The sequence below is a fragment of the Artemia sp. Qi Xiang Cuo genome, chromosome 5 (assembly GCF_049724085.1).
Source record: "Artemia sp. Qi Xiang Cuo chromosome 5, ASM4972408v1, whole genome shotgun sequence".
Classification (NCBI taxonomy): Eukaryota; Metazoa; Arthropoda; class Branchiopoda; order Anostraca; family Artemiidae; genus Artemia; species Artemia sp. Qi Xiang Cuo.
The window spans coordinates 51,879,488-51,897,777 of record NC_142798.1 but is presented as its reverse complement, the minus strand read 5'-3'; the positions used below and the strand labels follow the sequence as shown (position 1 = coordinate 51,897,777).

General features: G+C 35.4%; 1 protein-coding gene across 1 annotated transcript in view; it reads right to left on the bottom strand.

The window, feature by feature from the left end:
* Positions 1 to 15,926, bottom strand: part of LOC148952249 (rhodopsin-like) — a 175,337-nt gene extending 159,411 nt beyond the window's left edge. The window contains exons 1-2 of the mRNA XM_089088895.1: positions 15,892 to 15,926; positions 2,321 to 2,398 (exon numbers count right to left, since the gene is read on the bottom strand). Of these exons, the coding sequence (XP_088945021.1) occupies positions 2,321 to 2,398; positions 15,892 to 15,911 (98 nt within the window). The 5' untranslated portion in view covers positions 15,912 to 15,926. The remainder of the gene's footprint in view (positions 1 to 2,320; positions 2,399 to 15,891) is intronic.
* Positions 15,927 to 18,290: the final 2,364 nt, after the last annotated feature.

The following is an 18,290-nucleotide window of genomic DNA, read 5'->3' as shown; positions in this document are numbered from 1 at the left end:
TATTATTCTCTTCTCCCTTCCCCCAGCTTGGGTAGAAAAAAAGAAAAAGGAGATACAAAAGTGACACCAATGCAAAAAAGGGATATCCTTGGTGTTCAAGGTGGGGACTGTAATTTTTCTTTCTTAGATTTTTGACCATGCTGATTCCAATGGTGAACTTTTCATTTTGATGTGACGCCCTTTCCGAGGGTTTCAGGTTTTTTTTTCCGGAATTATGATAAACTTGTTTTCATAATAAACTTTTACTTTCAAGATGAACCAAAATAATAGTTACCATTCCTGAATCAGTGTCAGATGGCAATTTTTTTTTCACGAGGCAGTTTTTTTCAAAGTGTATTTTTTAACTTTGGTTACTATGGACTGTGGTTCACTCTTTACTAGGCTGCAGCTACTGCTGCAACGATAATTAATAAAAAAAAAAAAAACCCATACCGGTATGCCCAATACGGATACCCATGATACCAATACTCCCAATACCGATACGAGCGACATCGGTAAACCCGATACCGATACACCAGATACCGCGTACAGCCCTTTCCTCTGGGACTATGGAGGGTCATATTTTCACCAATCTATAGTTATTAGACCTTTGAAATACGTTGAACAAAATTACTATCTTAAAATTTTGATCGGGTGGCTTTGGGTGAGGGAGATTTTTAAGGAGGGGGACTAGCTGCCCTCTAAACCTTTTGGTCACTTAAAAAGCACACTAGAAAATTTAATTTTCGTTCGAATGAGCCATTAAACATCTCTCTATGATGTTCTAGTCACCCGCCAACCCTGGTAGAAAAAAAGAAAAAAAGGAGACACATCAGTGCTACCCATGTCAAAAAGTGATTTTCCTTCTTATTCAAAGTGGTTGACTGTAATTCACCTGTACAAGGTTTAAGACCATGATGATTCTAATTATGAACTTTTCATTTCGGTTTGACGCCGTTTTCGTTGGGTCTCAGGTTCTTTTGAAATCATTGTTAGATTTCTCGTCGCTAAAAGTTTTTACTTTTAAGATTAACCCAAGTAATAATTATTTTCCTGAATCATTGTCAGATGGCAAGTTTTTTTTCGCGAGGCTGTTTTTTATGCGTTTTTTAACTTTCAGTTACAATGGGTTGTGGTTTGCTCTTTAGTAAGTTGCAGCTAGTCTTGCAACCATGATATATTATTTTTTTTATTTTATATCAGATATTTCCGATATATGAAACGATTTGCTGTTTCCAAATGAACCCTATTCCCTGACTTGTTAACTGCTTGGACCATAAAAGCTGATATTATCCCGATGATTATAGTTTGTACAACTCGGTCGTCGCTAAAATCGATAACTGACACTAACTTTAGTTTATTACTTGTAAACAAGAAAATAAGGGTGTCAACAATATTTCAGACTTAGGCTAAATAATATTAGCTATTGGTAAAGGAGTTGAATATATATTATCCTAAAATAAATTCATTCAATAATACTTTGTATTCATTTTTTTTAACAGCTGGGAAATCTTATCTTGTTTCTGATTTGTTCCGTCAATTTTCCTCATTCAATGAAAGGAATGTCTTTCCTATGCTTTGGATGTTACTTTATATTGATTTTTTTTATGAATTAGTTCGAAAATTAATTTTATGATGCCAATTTTTATAAGAAGAACTATTTGGTATTACGTATTAAAGCTTTTGAAGTCTCGATTTTGCGTGCTCATCCGGGATGATGAGCCTGGGCGTGCTCATGGGCATAGGGAGGGGGTGGCAGGGGGCAGCGGCCCCCCCCTAGACATTCAAGTTTACATTAGATATGGCTAAAAAAGCAGATGGTTGGCAAAGCAGTTGATAAAAGGCCCTTCATCACGCTATCGACTGCCCCCCCCCCCCCTAGACAATATGCTGCCTACGCCCATGCTCATCCCCTTTCAGATAATTGTAACTGAAATCAAGAGGCAAATGCTGGAATTTTTAAGGACTTTTTTCTAAGTTATGAATATGGTGATTTGTCAAATTTACATGGCATTGAAAATAGAAACACAATAAAAAGAATCACTTCCTTACTTCACTTGCATTTATTTGACTAAATAAAAAAAATGCCTTTTAGATTGAGCAAAATTAATGAAATTGACGCAGGCGACTTGATATTTTCAAGTTTGTACAGTTTCAAAAAAGAAAATCATTCAAATAGCGTTAGAAGTTGGATTTTCAACAGATCCTCCAGTATGAAAACTACAATGATTGTGAACTGTTAGAGTGCAGAACTGTTCAACTGGGTGAAAAAGAGAAATTACTACTATTCATATTAAAATAATCAAAGTAAGACAAAAATTAAAAAGGATAAAAACTTTACTCTAGACAATGTGCTTCGGAACGCCTTTCTTGCTGCCACAATGTTTTATTGTTCTGATTCATCTTGGCCACATACATCCTAAAACAGAATATACCATGAAATGGAATCAGTTTCTATTGAACAAAAAGATGGCTCTTAAGCACGATGAGTTAATTTCAAAGTACAAATTCAGCACATTTTGCTCTTGAGTCAAGACATGAACCCATGTTTTGGAGACATCATTTGGTAGAGCAAATGAACTGTAGGCAGTGGATAAAAGGATAGCGGGAAAGAAGACCACCCTCTTAGCGTTGGTGCCTTTTCATTTCATGCACTTTTTGCATATTGAATCTTTTTGGAAAAATAGCTACGAAATTTCTTTTCCTCCTATTCCTTCCAAAAATCCTTGGTCATCCGTTGCATTATTTATTATTTTGCTTGAAAAAATGGTTTAATTTGAATAGTCTCTTTGAGGCAAAACTTACTTTTATCAACCTACTTCTTTCCATGGGTGCATTTTTCATTTCTTCCTCAGCTCAATTTGTTAAAAACATTCCTTTTTATTTCATTTGTCAATGTTCTTACATTCTCCAATAAAAATTTCCTAGCATATCATTACACTTTTGCAACCTGTTTTCTAGCTTTATTCCACAATATTAATAGTAAGTTTTACAATCTTAAAAAAATAGTACTAGTTGAACATATCAGCCGAAACTAAGTAAAATAGAAAACGGGCTTAAGTGAAATAACAGATATTGAAGCAGAAACAAAACCAATTTTAAGACTGCTGCTGTTAATTTGCATCCTTTGGGAACCGCAAGTTATTTATAAGGAGAATATTTCCTTACACGAAATAGCTCTTTTCGTGACCAACACTGTGGTAAGCAATTATATCTCCGTACCCAAAAAACGGAGCCTACCTATTTTATGGTAATTTTAGTTGAGAACAAAAATAATTTTTTTATTATTAACAAAGAATATAAATTAAAGAAACATAGATCGAGAGTCGGGTTTTATAAAACCTACGAAAATACTGGACGGAACAAGACGAATATTTGGGGGTTAGCAACCGCTTCCCTTCTTCAGCACTATAGGAGAAACTTTCAAAGAAAAATGTTCACATCTTCTGAACGAGACAAACTGAATAAATATGCAATAACAAAAACTAACAACGCAATAATTAAAGATGAATAAAAACCTAAATTGGAAGAATTAAGAAACCTGGAACAAAGTGGAAAAAAGCAATAACACATAAAATCAGAATTAACAGAAATAAAAACTTTAAAAGATAGAAAATCGAACTCCAAAAGCGAGCCACTCACCAATAGCCATGACTAACAAAATACAATGGCCTCGTTAAATATCAGAGAAGCGACTGAGAAGGTGGAGAGCCAAGGGCTAGGGGGGTTATGTCATCCCCAGAACCTCTAATTGGACCTTTCAACTATGCTGAACAAAATCTTTATATCCAAAATTTCATTTAATGTCTTTGGGTAGAGGTGAGTTAAAGCGAGACATAGTTGGCGGCTTGACTGCCCCCCAAGCACTTGTGACTTTTAAAAAAGTCAACTTATATGCTTTAGACCTTTAGGTTTTATTACACACCAATACACTTTGGTGGTTATAGGGGGGGGGGAAGGAGTTGTTCGTAAGCTGCTGATTTCCAAAGGTGCCAACATAAATGCCTTGAACGATTGGAGTCAATCACCGTTACGCTTTGCTACTAAAGGAGAATTAGCTGTTTGTAAGCTGCTGATTTCACATGGTGCCAAAGTAAATACCTTAAATGATTGGAGTCAATCACCGTTATTCTTTGCCGATGAGAAAAAAAAATGTAGCTGTTTGCAGACTGCTGATTTCAAATGGTGCCAAAATAAATGTTTCCGATTCTTGCAACCGTGACACAGTGTTACATTGGGGTGCTCAGCAAGGAAAAGTTGCTTAACTGCTTCGTATTTTACTTAAATTAATTAAAAAAAAAATCCAAAAATTTAGTTTTTCAAAAAAAGTAAAGAACTCCACTAAACCAAAAATGAACAAAGATAGAATCAAATAATCTAAGCATACAACTACCACAAATCAGCATCAATAAATAAATGGAACCCAAAACATAAATTAAAATAAATAACAGAGTCAAACTCAAAACGAGAAGAAATTAATATGAGTGGTGTTAAAAACCCCTCTGCTTTCTAAAAGCCAGAATACAATTTGTACTTTCAAACAGTTCGTGGTAACGAACTGTAAGTAAGGAGCGACCCGGCTCAATAGTAACCGAAACTCTTAATAAAGAAATTTTGATACCAATAGATACATAAAAAGAATCAGATTTTAATGCTGATTTTAAATATGTAAGTTTCATCAAGTTCCATTTTACCTAGCAAAAGTTACGTGCCTGAGAAAATATCGCCGATTTTGGCAAAAAGGGAGAAAGACCCCCTAAAAGCTATAGAACTTTAATGAAATTCACACCATCATATTCAGCGTATCAGAGAACCCTACTGTAGAGGTTTCAAGCTATTGTCTACAAAAATGTCGAACTTTCCAGTTTTTGCCAGAAAAAAGATAACGGATGCGTGTTTATTTGTTTTTTTGTTTGGTGTTTTTTTCAGGAATGATCGTATCGACCCAATGGTTCTAGAATATCGAGGGAGGGCTCATTGGAACGGAAATTAAAAGTTTTAGTGCCCTTTTAAAGTGACCAGAAAAAATGGAGGACAACTAGGCCTCCTCCTACGCTCATTTTTCTCCCAACGTCACCCGATCAAAATTCTGAGATGGTCATTTTGTTCAACATGGTCGAAAATATTATAACTATGTCTTTTAGGATGACTTAATCCATTAATACCCCCAGGGGGAGGGCTGAAAGTTATGAACTTTACCCAATTTTAACATATAGTCTTTGTCATGGGGACCCGGCTCAATGGTAACCGAAACACTAGAAAACGGTATTTTGATACAAATAGATACATCAAAAGAATTGGATTTTAATGCTGATTTCAATATATAAGTTTCATCAAGTTTAATCCTACCCATCAAAAGTTACGCGCCTGAGAAAATTTGGCTGATTTTCGAAAAAAGGGGGAAAAACCCCCTAAAAATTATAGAACCTTAATGAAAATCACACCATCATATTCCAGGTATCAGAGAATCCTACTGTAGAGGTTTCAAGCTCCTATCTACAATAATGTGGAATTTTGCATTTTTTGCCAGAAGAAAGATCACGGGTGCGTGTTTATTTGTTTGTTGTTTTTTTCCCAGGGGTGATTGTATCGACCCAGTGGTCCTAGATTATCGTGGGAGGGCTCATTGGAATGGAAACTAAAAGTTCCATTGCTCTCTTTAAGTGACCAAAAAAATGGAAAGAAAATAGGCCCCCTCTCACGCTCATATTAGCCCCACGTTCATTCGAAACAAATGTTGGGGCGTCCATTTTGTTCAGCATGGTCGAAAATAATAAATGTATTTTTTTTAAGATGGCTCACTCCCCGGAAGTTCCCGGGAGAAGGGCTGAAAGTTATTAACTTTACCCAATGCTAACATATAGTATTGGTTATTGGGAAGTATACAGTACAGACGTTTTCAGGGGAGATTTTTCCGGGTAGGGGGGGGGGGTGGGGGGTTATGTAGGATGATCTTTCCATGAAGGAAGTTTTCATGGGGGAAGGGACATTGCTATGAAGGGGAAGCCGGACTTCCCAGCATTATTTAAAAAAAGAACAGAAATTCAATATAAAAAAAACAAGTTTTTCAACTGCAACAGCAGCAACATCAAAACTTTAAACGAACAGAAAATATTACATATATGATTGGGTTCACCCCCTAGTTAATATCTCACTCTTTAAGCCAGAGATTTTTTAGTACTTTCATAAGAGCTATTTATTCTAATTAACGGATTTTGTGATTAAGCGGTCAGTTTTAAAGAATTGGAACAAAATTCGAACTTTTGCTTAAACAGCAAGGTATTGACTAGGGGGCGAACCCCCCAATATACGTATTAAAAATATATGAATATAGAAGTTCGTTACGTAAGTTAATTCGTAAGTTATGTTTATTTATTACTAATAAAAACGTTCGTAAATAAAATGAAACAAGTTTCGAGAAAGCCATTTAACCAAATAGAAGTAAATTAATATGAAAATTTTGTTTTAATTATTCATGTACTGTGAGCCAAGATCAAAACCTGCATTTATTCAAAAATGTTCAAAAATTAAATAAAGTAAACAAGTTTTTTTAACTGAAAGTAAGGAGCAACATTAAAACTTAAAACGAACAGAAATTATTCCGTATATGAAAGGGGCTGTCCCCTCCTCAACGCTTTGCTCTTTACGCTAAAGTTTAACTTTCTCACAACTCTATTTTTTAAACTAATAAAAAATTTAGCGTCAAGAGCGAGGTGCTGAGGAGGGGACAGCCCTTTTCATGTACTGAATAATTTCTGTTCATTTTAAGTTTTAGTGTCGCTCCTTACTTTCAGTTAAAAAAACTTGTTTTTTTTATTTAATACTGAAAAAGATTCAAATGAATGTGTATTGTCAGTTTAATATACATATGCTAATATTTATTCCTTAAAATCTTAATTAATTTTTGATTTCTTAAAGCTATAAAAGTGAATGCATTTAAAAGAAATTTAAAAAAAGAATTTTAAAACTTAATACCCTCAGTCAATCTTGGTATATTGCTGAGATGTCTTACTAGCAACCAGCATACAAACTGTATGTGTCGAGTTAATTTTAAAGCAACGTTTAGTTTTTAAGCATAATGGGCAAATTACATAACTGTGGAGGGTTGACCTAACCAATAACCTTAGTGATATAATTACTAGACCATTCAGCTATGCTGAACAAAATGGCTGTCTTAAAATTTTTAATTGGAACTGTCTGGAAAACTATGAGCTAAAAAAGAAAGCTGATTGTCCTCCAATTCGTTTTGAGCCTTAAGAGGGCACTAGAACTTTTAGTTTTAAATTAAATTAGCTCCTTTAAAATATCAGTGATATTACTAGCTATGATAGAGCATTGCTGCCTATGTCCTTATATGCCCTATAGTGCTTATAAACCCTTTTAATATCTGCATGCATATAGTTTTTCGTTTAATTGAAACTTCCCCAAGCGTCCCTAAAGGTTTCAATTTAATGTCATTTATGTCGTTAGTTACAGTAACCGTAGAAGCAGCATTAAATGAATACACACAGTGTCTTCTTGCTAGCTCAAGATCCACAACCTCTGAAGGTATGATGGTGAAATTTTCAGAGAATATTTATGTTGTACGAATGACAACCTGTCATCTGTATGCGGGTTGTCAAAAGGGCATATCAGCAATATCTTAGGAACAGTTTTGTGTGTTAAATTAAAAGTTACAACGCTTGTTGTGGGGGATATTGAACTAACCAAAAGACAATATTTGCATCATAATACTAATGCTTCTACTCCTACAACTACTACTACTATTACTATTACTACTATTAACTGTACTCCTACTGCTACTGCTATATTTACTGGTGCTACTACTACAACTAATAAACCTAAGGGTATTAAGGCGACAATTTTGGGCAATATTGTAACTAGACTCCGGCGCCGCGCCGATGAGGGAAGACCGGCGGAGGTGACGGGGCCAAAAACATCGCGCCACGCCGCGCCGCCGGTAAGACCTCGGCGGCGCGCCGCCGGGAAGATGTCGGCAGTGCGCCGCCGGCGCGATCAATGTTGACCGCAAAAATTAACGTTTTCATCAGTCTTTCTCAAATCACAGCTTAAATTTACAAAAGATTTGAGCCTATTCATGAGTTCAAAAATTCACAAGTCGCTGGCTGGAAACTGCTCTTCTTTGTTATTCATCAAGAGAAGTAGAAATCTGGTAGAAACGAAATGGCTGTGGAGTTTCAGAACCCTTGCATAATACGAGTAGTTGAAGTATCTATTAGCTTTGTATTCTTAACATAAATAATTATCAAAATTAGTAGTTTTTTTCATCGAGCATTACTGCACACAAAACTTCAAATACCGTATCGCAAAATTCGTCAGTTATCTGGGTAAAAACTTTGAATATATAACTTTGAACTTAGAAGCTTAATTTTTTCATAATGCCCTTTGCCTATAGCTGTTTTGTCACCTTTAAAACAGTTGAAATGGGTGAATTTGATATTGATTGGTTTTTTTTTTGCTCTTTTGGATTCCCAAAAACCCTTATTGTATTAAAAACTGGTTTTTAATAACAATTTAAAAAAAAAACATTTTAAAGTTTTTTTTGGTGCCTTTTTAGAATATGTGTTATAAGGACTATGCTTCAATAGCTAGTTTTTCAAGGGTTTTGGCTGCACATTTGATACCATTCATTTTTTCGTTTGAAAATTAATTCCAAATAATAAAATGATAAATACCTAATATAGGTCAAATTTTAAACTGATGTAAAAAGATTAAACTTATCAAACTGAAATATACATGATGAATACTTCACATGAGAACACTTCAATTACAATGACACAAAAAACACTTAATAGCTTATTCGCTATGAAGAAAAATGAAGTGCCAGCTATTTTCTTAGGTAAAAAATGAAAAGCTCAACCGTTTTATGTGTAATTAAATTAAATAATATGCAGACTGAAGTAGCTCCAGGAAGATGTTGAAATTTTCATCGTAGTTCGTCACTTTTAATCCAAGCAAAATGTTTGGACACTTAGTATCAATTATTGAGTTTAAGCTTTGATTTCCAAATGCTCAGAAGAATTGCGAAATTTAAGAAAGTCGCAACAATAAGTCACCTGTGGTCAAAATACTCAGACTCCTCTTTGATCCCTACCCAGGCTCAAAGCTTCTGCTATGGTCATTTCCATGGAAATCTCCAAAGAGTTTCTTTTAAAATAGCTTTCAAGCGTAGTTAGGGGTATTTAGACTTTTTTGCTTTTCTTCAAAGCTTTGAAATAAGTGTTATAATATTCCAAATATTACATTTGTGCATATTTTTGGTAATCATTTGTGGGGTGATCGAATTTTCTAAACCGCTGGAGATACGTAAGAACGTTGCAACATTTAGTGCCCTGAGGTCTTAAGACCGTCAAAAGACTCCTTCTTGAACCTCCCAAATTGAAAACTTTTATTATAACCTGGCCTTTTAATGTAACTTGGGCACTGGACCAAGGAACAGATGGAATATCAGCAATTTTGATAAAGAGGTCGCTTAGTGTGATATCGCCTGTGTTAGTTTACACATTTAATAGAATTATTACTAATGGAGTATGACCTTCTACATGGAGGGCATCGATAATGGTACCTATATTTAAAAGGGTTCTAGACGTTTACCCTCCCGGCAATTACCCCCCCGGAAAATGTCCCCCCCGCAGCAAACACCCCCCGAAAAATACCCCCGCGAAAAATATCTCACCGCTGAAAATACCCCCGGAACCCCCCCCCCCCCGGAAAAAACCGCCATCCTCGGAAAATGCCCCCCCCCGGAAAATACCCCCTCCAAAAAATACTGCCCTGAAAATACCCCCACCCCTGAAAATAACCCCCAGGAAAATACTTCCCCGTGGAAAATAAGGCTTTCCAAATTTGAGAATTTTATTTGAGTTTTATTTTTTTTATTTCCGTAGGGGGAAGGAGTTTTGGTACTTGGGTATTATGGGCAACTCACTCAAGTTTACGCTATGTCAAACTCGAGAGCAAAACCAGTTTCTTCGTTAGATTTTTTCAGCTTAGCGCGAGACAAGACAAAGACAAGTGACATAATTCATGGGAAATATATAATTTGGGCTATATATTTACACATAGGGGGGGGGGGAATAAAGTATTTGGATATTTTGAAGTCAGAAAATAATTATTTCTTGGTATATGGCCCCTAAAAAATTACATAAGAATAGTGAGGTATCTGGAAATATTGTTAACTAAAAAGAAAAAAAAAAATACTAGCGTAATGGAAATGCAATGTTTCATTTAAGTGTTTTTTTCCAAGTGTTAAAATTTTTTTTTTTCAATGACCGTTTTTAAAACTATTAAGTACTATTATTAGGTTAATGTAGTGTTTCATTTAAGTGTTTTATGATGATCGCTGGACAAAGTTTATGTTATTTATGCCTTTCATTTATGTTATTTTATTATGTTCATGGCCGTATATTTGGGCTTTAAAATACACTTATTTGTCTATCTATCTAATATGCAGAATAATTGTACCAAACACATTGTGCATGCAGAACCGATATACTTTACCCCCCCCACCCCCCATGTGCAAATCTTAGCCCAAATTTGTTTCTAAAGAAACAACGGAACTAACGAAAAGACCGATCGAATTTTACACAGCGTAAACTTGAGTGAGTGGCACATAATACACAAGTACCAGAACTCCTTCCCCTACGGAAATTAAAAAAATAAAACTCAAATAAAATTCTCAAACTTTGAAATCCTTATTTTCCACAGGGGGGGGGGGTGTATTTTCCGCGGGGGGCATTTTCTGTGGGATTTTTTTCCGGGGGGTATTTACGCGGGGGGTACTTTCCGTGGGGGGTATTTTCCAGGGGGATATTTCCCGGGGGGAGTATTTTCTGAGGAGTGTTTTTTCGGGGAAAGGGGGTAATCGCCTGGGGGACGGGGTAACCACCGGCCACTATTTAAAAAGGGGAGTCCCATGTATCATGAGAGTTATAGGCTGATAGCCCTAGCTCCTATATTTAGCAAAATCTCAGAGGAAATTATAGATAGACGGTTAAATGACTTCCTTGGGGGGTTTTGGAGCTATGAAAGAACAACAGGGGGGTTTTAGAAAAGGCTATAGTACTACAGAGAGTGTTTATTTTAAGTGGGGTTATTTAAAAGTATGGATCAGGAAAAAATAAGTTTTATCTTAAAATAAGCATTTTTAGACTTAAAAAAATCGTTTTAAATGTTAATAGAGTTCTGCTTAAAAACGTCGAAGATGTGCGGCTACCTCATTGTTTCATTCGTTTGTTTGTAAACATTTATTTTGAAACTAATGCTTTGAAATTTTCGAAATTTATTTTGAAAGAGTATCTGGGTCGGGTGTTTCGAGGCCTATTAAAGTTAAGAAAAGAACAAAGCAGGGAAGCGCCTTGTCACCTCGACTTTTTGGCCTTTTTATTAATGACATTGTTGAATTTTTTTACCCGAAAAATAGGCTCCAACAGTGAGATTAGGCAATTAAAACTTGTCAGTTATGTTATTTTCAGATGACACTGCTCTATTAGCGAGTTCGGCACATGATTGACAGAAGCTACTAGATCTAACAGAGGATTATCGAAAGATGATGTGCCTTCATTTAAATGTTCAAAAATCAAATCTGGTTATATTTAACAAGAAGATGATGAATGTGAGAGTAAATACTGGTATGAAAGGGACGAGATAAAGGTTGTGGATAAAATTAAGTATCTTGGATATATTTTTCAACGTAATGGAGGATGGAATCCACATATAAAGGAAATGTTAAATCACGGAAGAGCAGCAATATTTACAATTTTCAGGAACAATATAATGGAAATAAAAAAATTGTTGTTACATAAAGGGGTCTTTTTATTGAAAATAATGCCCATTCTACATTACGGTACCGAGATTTGGGGGCATGAGAAAGCGGCTCAGCTAGAGCGTGCTCAAGTAGGGTACTTTAAGAGACCGTATGGGCTGCATAGAACGACTCATCCCCAGTTTTAAATGTTGATCTAGGTCTATAGCAACTAAAAAATTACAGACCAGTCTCAATGATTAGATTTTGGTTGAGAGTTGTTCAGTTACCGAGTGACAGGCTGCTTAAGGCAACTTATGAAGATTTACTTTCGCAGGAGAAAAAAAGATCATGGCCACTAGATATAAAAGACATTTAAGACCGAACAGGGCTTCCTTTTGTTTAGAATGAAGTTAGAGGACCAATAGATATAAATAAAAATTGGGAGAATGAGATTAAGGTGGTACTACAGAATCAAATGATCCAGGAATGGAGTGAGGAGACAAAAAAAAACAAAAAACAGAAACAATAAAGTTTTTATAAAGATATTAAGGTAGTTTATGGGCAGGAGTTCTACCTTATGCTGAGTTTAACAGCTAGATATTTGACTTTGTGGATACAGCTCCTGGCTAATTGCCTTCCAGTTAGCAGAGGATTTAAAAGACATTCAAAAGAAAGATATTCCAGTGAAGAAAGATGTACTTGCCCGCTCTACAGAGTTAAAGAGGATTATTTGGTGCATTGCTTGAGCCGGTCCCTGGGGCTCTCTACGATAAGGGAAGGGATATTTGGAAAAATGAGTTGATACTTCCAGGTATCTTAAATAGTACGTCACGTCAGTTTATTTGTAGAATAGCAAGGTATCTGGAGATTTTGTTCACTATTAAAAAAAACAGTATTAAGTAAATGTAGTGTTTCATTTAAGTGTTTTTTGTCTTTATTTTTTTTTGTACGATGGCTGATGTAAGTTTATCATAGTTGTGCTTTTTTTCTCTTTTTTCTGGTAGGTTATACATGACTGTATTTCCAAGTATTAAGTACTAGGATTAGGTAAATATGGCGTTTCATTTGAGTGTTTTATGATAATCGCTGATCCAAGTTTATGTTATTTGTGCCAGATAGTGTGGTAAATGAGTTTCTTAAATATGGTGGCTCTGAGGTTAGTAATTAGTTACTGAAGATTATGAATATGATTTTTGAAAAAGGGGGAATACCTAACGATTTTAGGAAAATCTTAATTAAACCACTGTATGAAAAAGGTGATAAGAGTGAGTGTGGTAATCACAGACGCATTAGTCTGGTATCTGTAGGAATAAAACTTATTAGTAATAATATATTTTTTAGACTGACAGATGTTGTAGACAAAGTTTTAAGAGAAGAACAGTACGGTTTTAAAAAGGTAGATGATGTGTCAACCAAATTTTCTTTCTTAGGTTAATAATTGAGAAGCGTCTAAGTTGTCAAACACCTTTGGTCCTCAGTTTAATAGATTGTGAGCAAACGTTCGATTCTGTTGATAGAAGCGCTTAGAAGCAAAGGTCTTATCCTTGTATGGTATACGAGAAAAATACATTTAAGTGATTAGTGCTGTGTACGAGAATAACACTGCTGCGGCTGAAGTGGGAAATGAGGTTAGCAGCTGGTTTTGTATTATATAAGGAATAAAACAGGGTTGTGTTCTATCCCCCTTTATATAAATCATTTTGATGGACTTTGTCTTAAGGAGCGCAGGAACGGCAATAGGAGACCACGAAATCAAATTGGGAGGTAAAAACTCTCCTGGACTTAGATTATGCTGATGATTTAAGCATCCCTTCCTAGATAAAAGTGTGAGCAAAATGAATGAACTTTTAGAGGTTTGGCGAGTTCGGGGTGCTAGAATAGGTTTGAAAATTAATATTAAGAAGACTAAGTCACTAAGACTAGGAATAAGTGAAGATGAAAAGGTAACGCTGGGTAACGAATAAATTGATCGGGTGGACGGCTTCACTTACCTTGGTAGTATTATTAGTAAAGACGGCGGGAGTATTGAAGATGTTAAAAGTAGAATAGCCATGGCTCAGGGTCTTTTTTCACAGTCAAAAAAAGTTTACAAGAAAAGGAAGATGAGTCTACAAACCAAGATTAGAATACTAGAATCTACAGTGATGACAGTGGTCAAATATGGCTCTGAAGCATGGGCGCTCCGAAAAGCGGATGAAGATATGCTAGATGTTTTCCAGATAAAATGCCTGCGGATTGTTCTGGGTACCCGGCTGACAGACCGAATTTCAAATAGTAGGCTGTACGACCTAACTGTGGTTCAATCCCGCTTTCTAGGGCAATATTGAAAGAAATTGAGATGGCTAGGGCATTGTTGTGTGGATGAAAGATGACAGATTGCAGAATATTGTCCTTTTCAGCCAACTATCTAGGGCTAAACGGAAAGTAGGTCATCCTTGTCTGGGCTGGGAGGACGTCATAAAGAAAGATTTAAAGGAAATGGGAACTTCCTGGGAGGGTCTAAAAAGAGAGGCTTTGAACAGATTGGGATGGAGGAAGAGTATGCGTAGCTGTGTTTGCCTCAGGCGGCTTGGTACTGCGGCGAGTTGTTAGTAGTAGATGTAGTAGTAGTAGTATTTGTCTATCTATCAAGCTATCTATCCATCTAGGGATATTTATCTTCATCCTTGATTTAACTAGGTTCATTCACTTTATTTTTCACGAAGTTATGCATACTGATGTGTAATGGCTCATCACCTATAATGAAGGAGAAGCGGTGGATGGTTGTGTAGGAGGCGGCGGGGGCAGATACCTAGAAGAACACATTTTAATGCCCATAACTCTCCATGAGCCCTCAGATAAATATTGAAAGGGCTATGGGGGAAAATAGCCTCTTTCCTCCCTCCCTTTAGAAAAAAACCTTAGTAATGGTGCTGCGGAGTGATACCTCCCTTCTTGTTTCCGAGAAATGTTTCTGACATTTATTTAAAGCTTCGTTTAACTAAACTGATTTGCTTAATTTTTCATAAAATTACATACGGGGATGTGTAAGTGCGCATGAGTTATTGTGAAGGAAGGGTGGTGGGTCATTTCTTAGGCAGGATAGGTGGTAGATTCCTCAAAGAGTGCATTTTAGTGCCCAATTATCTTTAAAAACTTTGACCCCTCATGCACGGAATAATAATTGTTCGTTTTAAGGGTTAGTGTTTTTTCTTACTTTCAGTTGGAAAAAAAACTTGTATTTTTTAATTTATATAACTGTGAATGTAGAGTCTAATATTTAAAGAAAGTTTCACATCAGTCTACTTCAATGTCTAATTTCTTGTTAGAATTAAAAGAAAATATTAAAACCATTTTTTCAAGGAAAATGTTAAAAAAAAATAAGAAAAAACGATATCTCGAACGAGCAGTAGCAGGATTGTAGCCCCCCCCCCCACCTAGTGTTCGGTCGGCTTATTCAGTGTGTTTATTATTCTAAGCAAGCAATACTTTTCTGTAAGGACTCCTAATGATTTATACACTTTTATTTCGATCCCAGTTTTTCTTGATTTACTGTCTTATGATGTTTAGTTTTAAATTCAAATAACTTTTGTATGAAACAAATTTAATGCTAGGAAAAAAATTCATCGTAAAAACTATCGAAATACTGAAAATAACCTTAACAGTTTTGAAAAAAAGAAAGAAAGAAGTAAGCCAATTGATAATAATGTGGATGTGTGTTTTTTTGTAGTCAAGTGAATTTTTGACGATTTGCTTAAGTATTTTTTTTTGTTGCTCCTCTGGAAAACCTAGTTATTATACGAAAAATACAATCATAATCAAAATACATTAGTCACAAACATAACTTTAATCCTTCAGAATTCACTAGATTAATTAAATTCATAATTTAAGGAGAACAGAACTGAATATTATCAATATGAAGGGCTTGAAAGACGATAAAAGAAAGTTCTAAGTGAGCTTTAAAAACACCATTAGAAAGTTTTGCTTCAGGTCTTAAAATCAAGACAACAGAAGTCAAACGATAGCAAATACTCCTTCCTTAGTAGCTGCCAATTTCAAGATCCTATGTAATATAAAAAATAAAAGTTTAACACATACTGCGATAATCCAATATTTGTAATTCAATGTCATCAGAAAAGGGGAAAATATAGGGAGCTGTGGCTTACCTATGTCTCATCCATTCCATCGCTAACCTGCTATCCCTTGGTCTGGATATAACTACATGAAATTTGGGTTGAAATTTCCCTTTTGTACTGGAAATTTCATCCCGACAAGAGTTCGTGGATTTAAAAGCCCTCGCGCAAATTTGGAAACGTGATATTGAGATCCATGCTTTCTTGACGAAAAAACATCATAGAGACAAATAAACTTGGAAATTCCTATGCAATAATTAACTAAAAAAGAGAAAAAATGTAATCATAATGAAAGCCAAATACAAGGGATTGCTATCAATTATAATATCAAATGAAAATTAAACGAATAAAAAACAGATAACGCATAGTTCATTTTATTATTATTTACTTAGTAGGCACGTACACACGTCTTTTCGCGGAAGTCTGCCTTTCCAGGAAGAAGACAGATCATGGAATCAACAAAAAAGACAAAATTAATAGATATTATAAGAATAATACAGAAAAATCAATAATTCTTAAATTCTTATTTTTATGGGGGGAGGGGAAAAGTATTTTTCATCTTCTTTCCACCACGTAAATATTTAAGCTCAAAATAATAGGGGCTGTTTGGAAGTATTAGGCCCGATTTTTTAGCCAATTCGATCTGAGACGCAACTGTTTCAAAACTGTAGTTCAAAAGAAATGAATTCTGATCGGAATTAAAGAGGTATTTCCCAGAGTAAAAGCTTAAGAGCCTTTCTTGTTTTACGTTAGTACTTGTAACTTTTGAATGCGTACTCGTAGCCTTTTTTGAGATTTTTTTTTTTATTCTTGTAGGTCCATCTATGATAATAACTTTCCAATAGAATGTCGAAAGAGAGTATTTGTCTCTTGGATACTATTGTCTTCAATGACGATATATCACCCCGAGAATAATGATGAACTAATTGAAAAGATACTATGTGCACCCAGGATGTCCAGAGGGCGTAACTTCAATAAATGAGGAACAGCTGATATGAAACATTCAGCGAATGATGAGGAGGATGTTGAACTAAACCAAAAAACACAATGTGGATCCAGCTTTCCTGAAATGGGTGCATCTCCGATATCTCAAGAACGGCTAAGGTTATCAAATTGACAGTAGTAATAGTGTTAAAGCTTTCAACCATAAAAGTATAAGGGTGTACGAACTTTCAACTCTACATGGAATTTAACAAGAACATGCAGTACAGGTTGACTTGAACACCGTAAAAACCTTTTTTACTTATAAAGTGGTCAAATACGTATTGAGAGTATAATTGTTTTTTTTTAATCAAAAACTAGAAATTGTCAAATTGCGTATTTAGGAATGATTTTGTAGTAAAACCTGTCTATAACCCATGCATTTTCCGCTGTTCCATTTTTTTGAAGTTTGTGCTATCATGAGTGGTTTCTGATTTTTTGGGACAATTGCCTTTAGTCAAGAATAGTTTGTTTTGAATGTGCCGGTAGATAGCATTTGCGAATTGGATCCTATGAAGGTGGAGAAAAAAAGGGTATCGAATTTGCGAATTGGTGATTATCAGTTAAGGTTACCCCTCGGGGTTGTTAACTCATAGCTTATTTATTATAAATTTGGAACAATATCATTCAAAAGAAATTGTTAACGATGATAAAATGATCTTATGAGTTGACCTAGATTTACTTCTTTGATGTGTTCTGTATAATACACAAGTGGCGTTTGAACAAAGTTGTCAATTTAAAATAGAGTTTAACGTTATAGTATACTAGAAAGTTCATACTAAGAGAGATGGCAAGAAAAGAATTTTAAAAAACGGATAGCTTTACTTCTTCGATGTGTTCTGTATAATACGCAAGTGGTGGGGTGATGGCAGCGGGGTGTCTTAGAATACTTATAGTGCTGTACTGTGGGCTGAATTGCTTGTGAAAAAACCCAAATGAATGAGCTGAAATAAAATTTTTAACTAGAAATGGCTGAAAAGGTGTTGGAGATGGGTCAATGACAGAGGGGTGTCTTAGCGTAGTTATAGTGTGACAGTGGGGGGCGAAGTGCTAGCGAAAAACCCAAATGAATGAGTTGAAACAACTTTTTTAACTAGAAATCTCTGAAAAAATATTTTTGGGGGGAGATGGTGCGATGGCAGCCAGCTGTCATAGAGTAGTTATAGTGTGATAGTTTAGGGGAGTATTGCTTACAAAAAAAACCCGAGTGGATGACTTGAAAATAAAATTTTTAACGAGAAATGGCTGAAAAGTGTTTTGGGGGAGATGGGTTGATGGCAGAAGGATGTCTTAGCATAGTTATAGTGTGATAGTGGGGGACGAATTGCTAGCGAAAAACCCAAATAAATGAGTTGAAATAAAAATTTTAACTAGAAATGGCTGAAAAGGTGTTGGAGATGGGTCGATGACAGAGGGGTGTCTTAGCGTAGTTATAGTGTGATAGTGAGAAA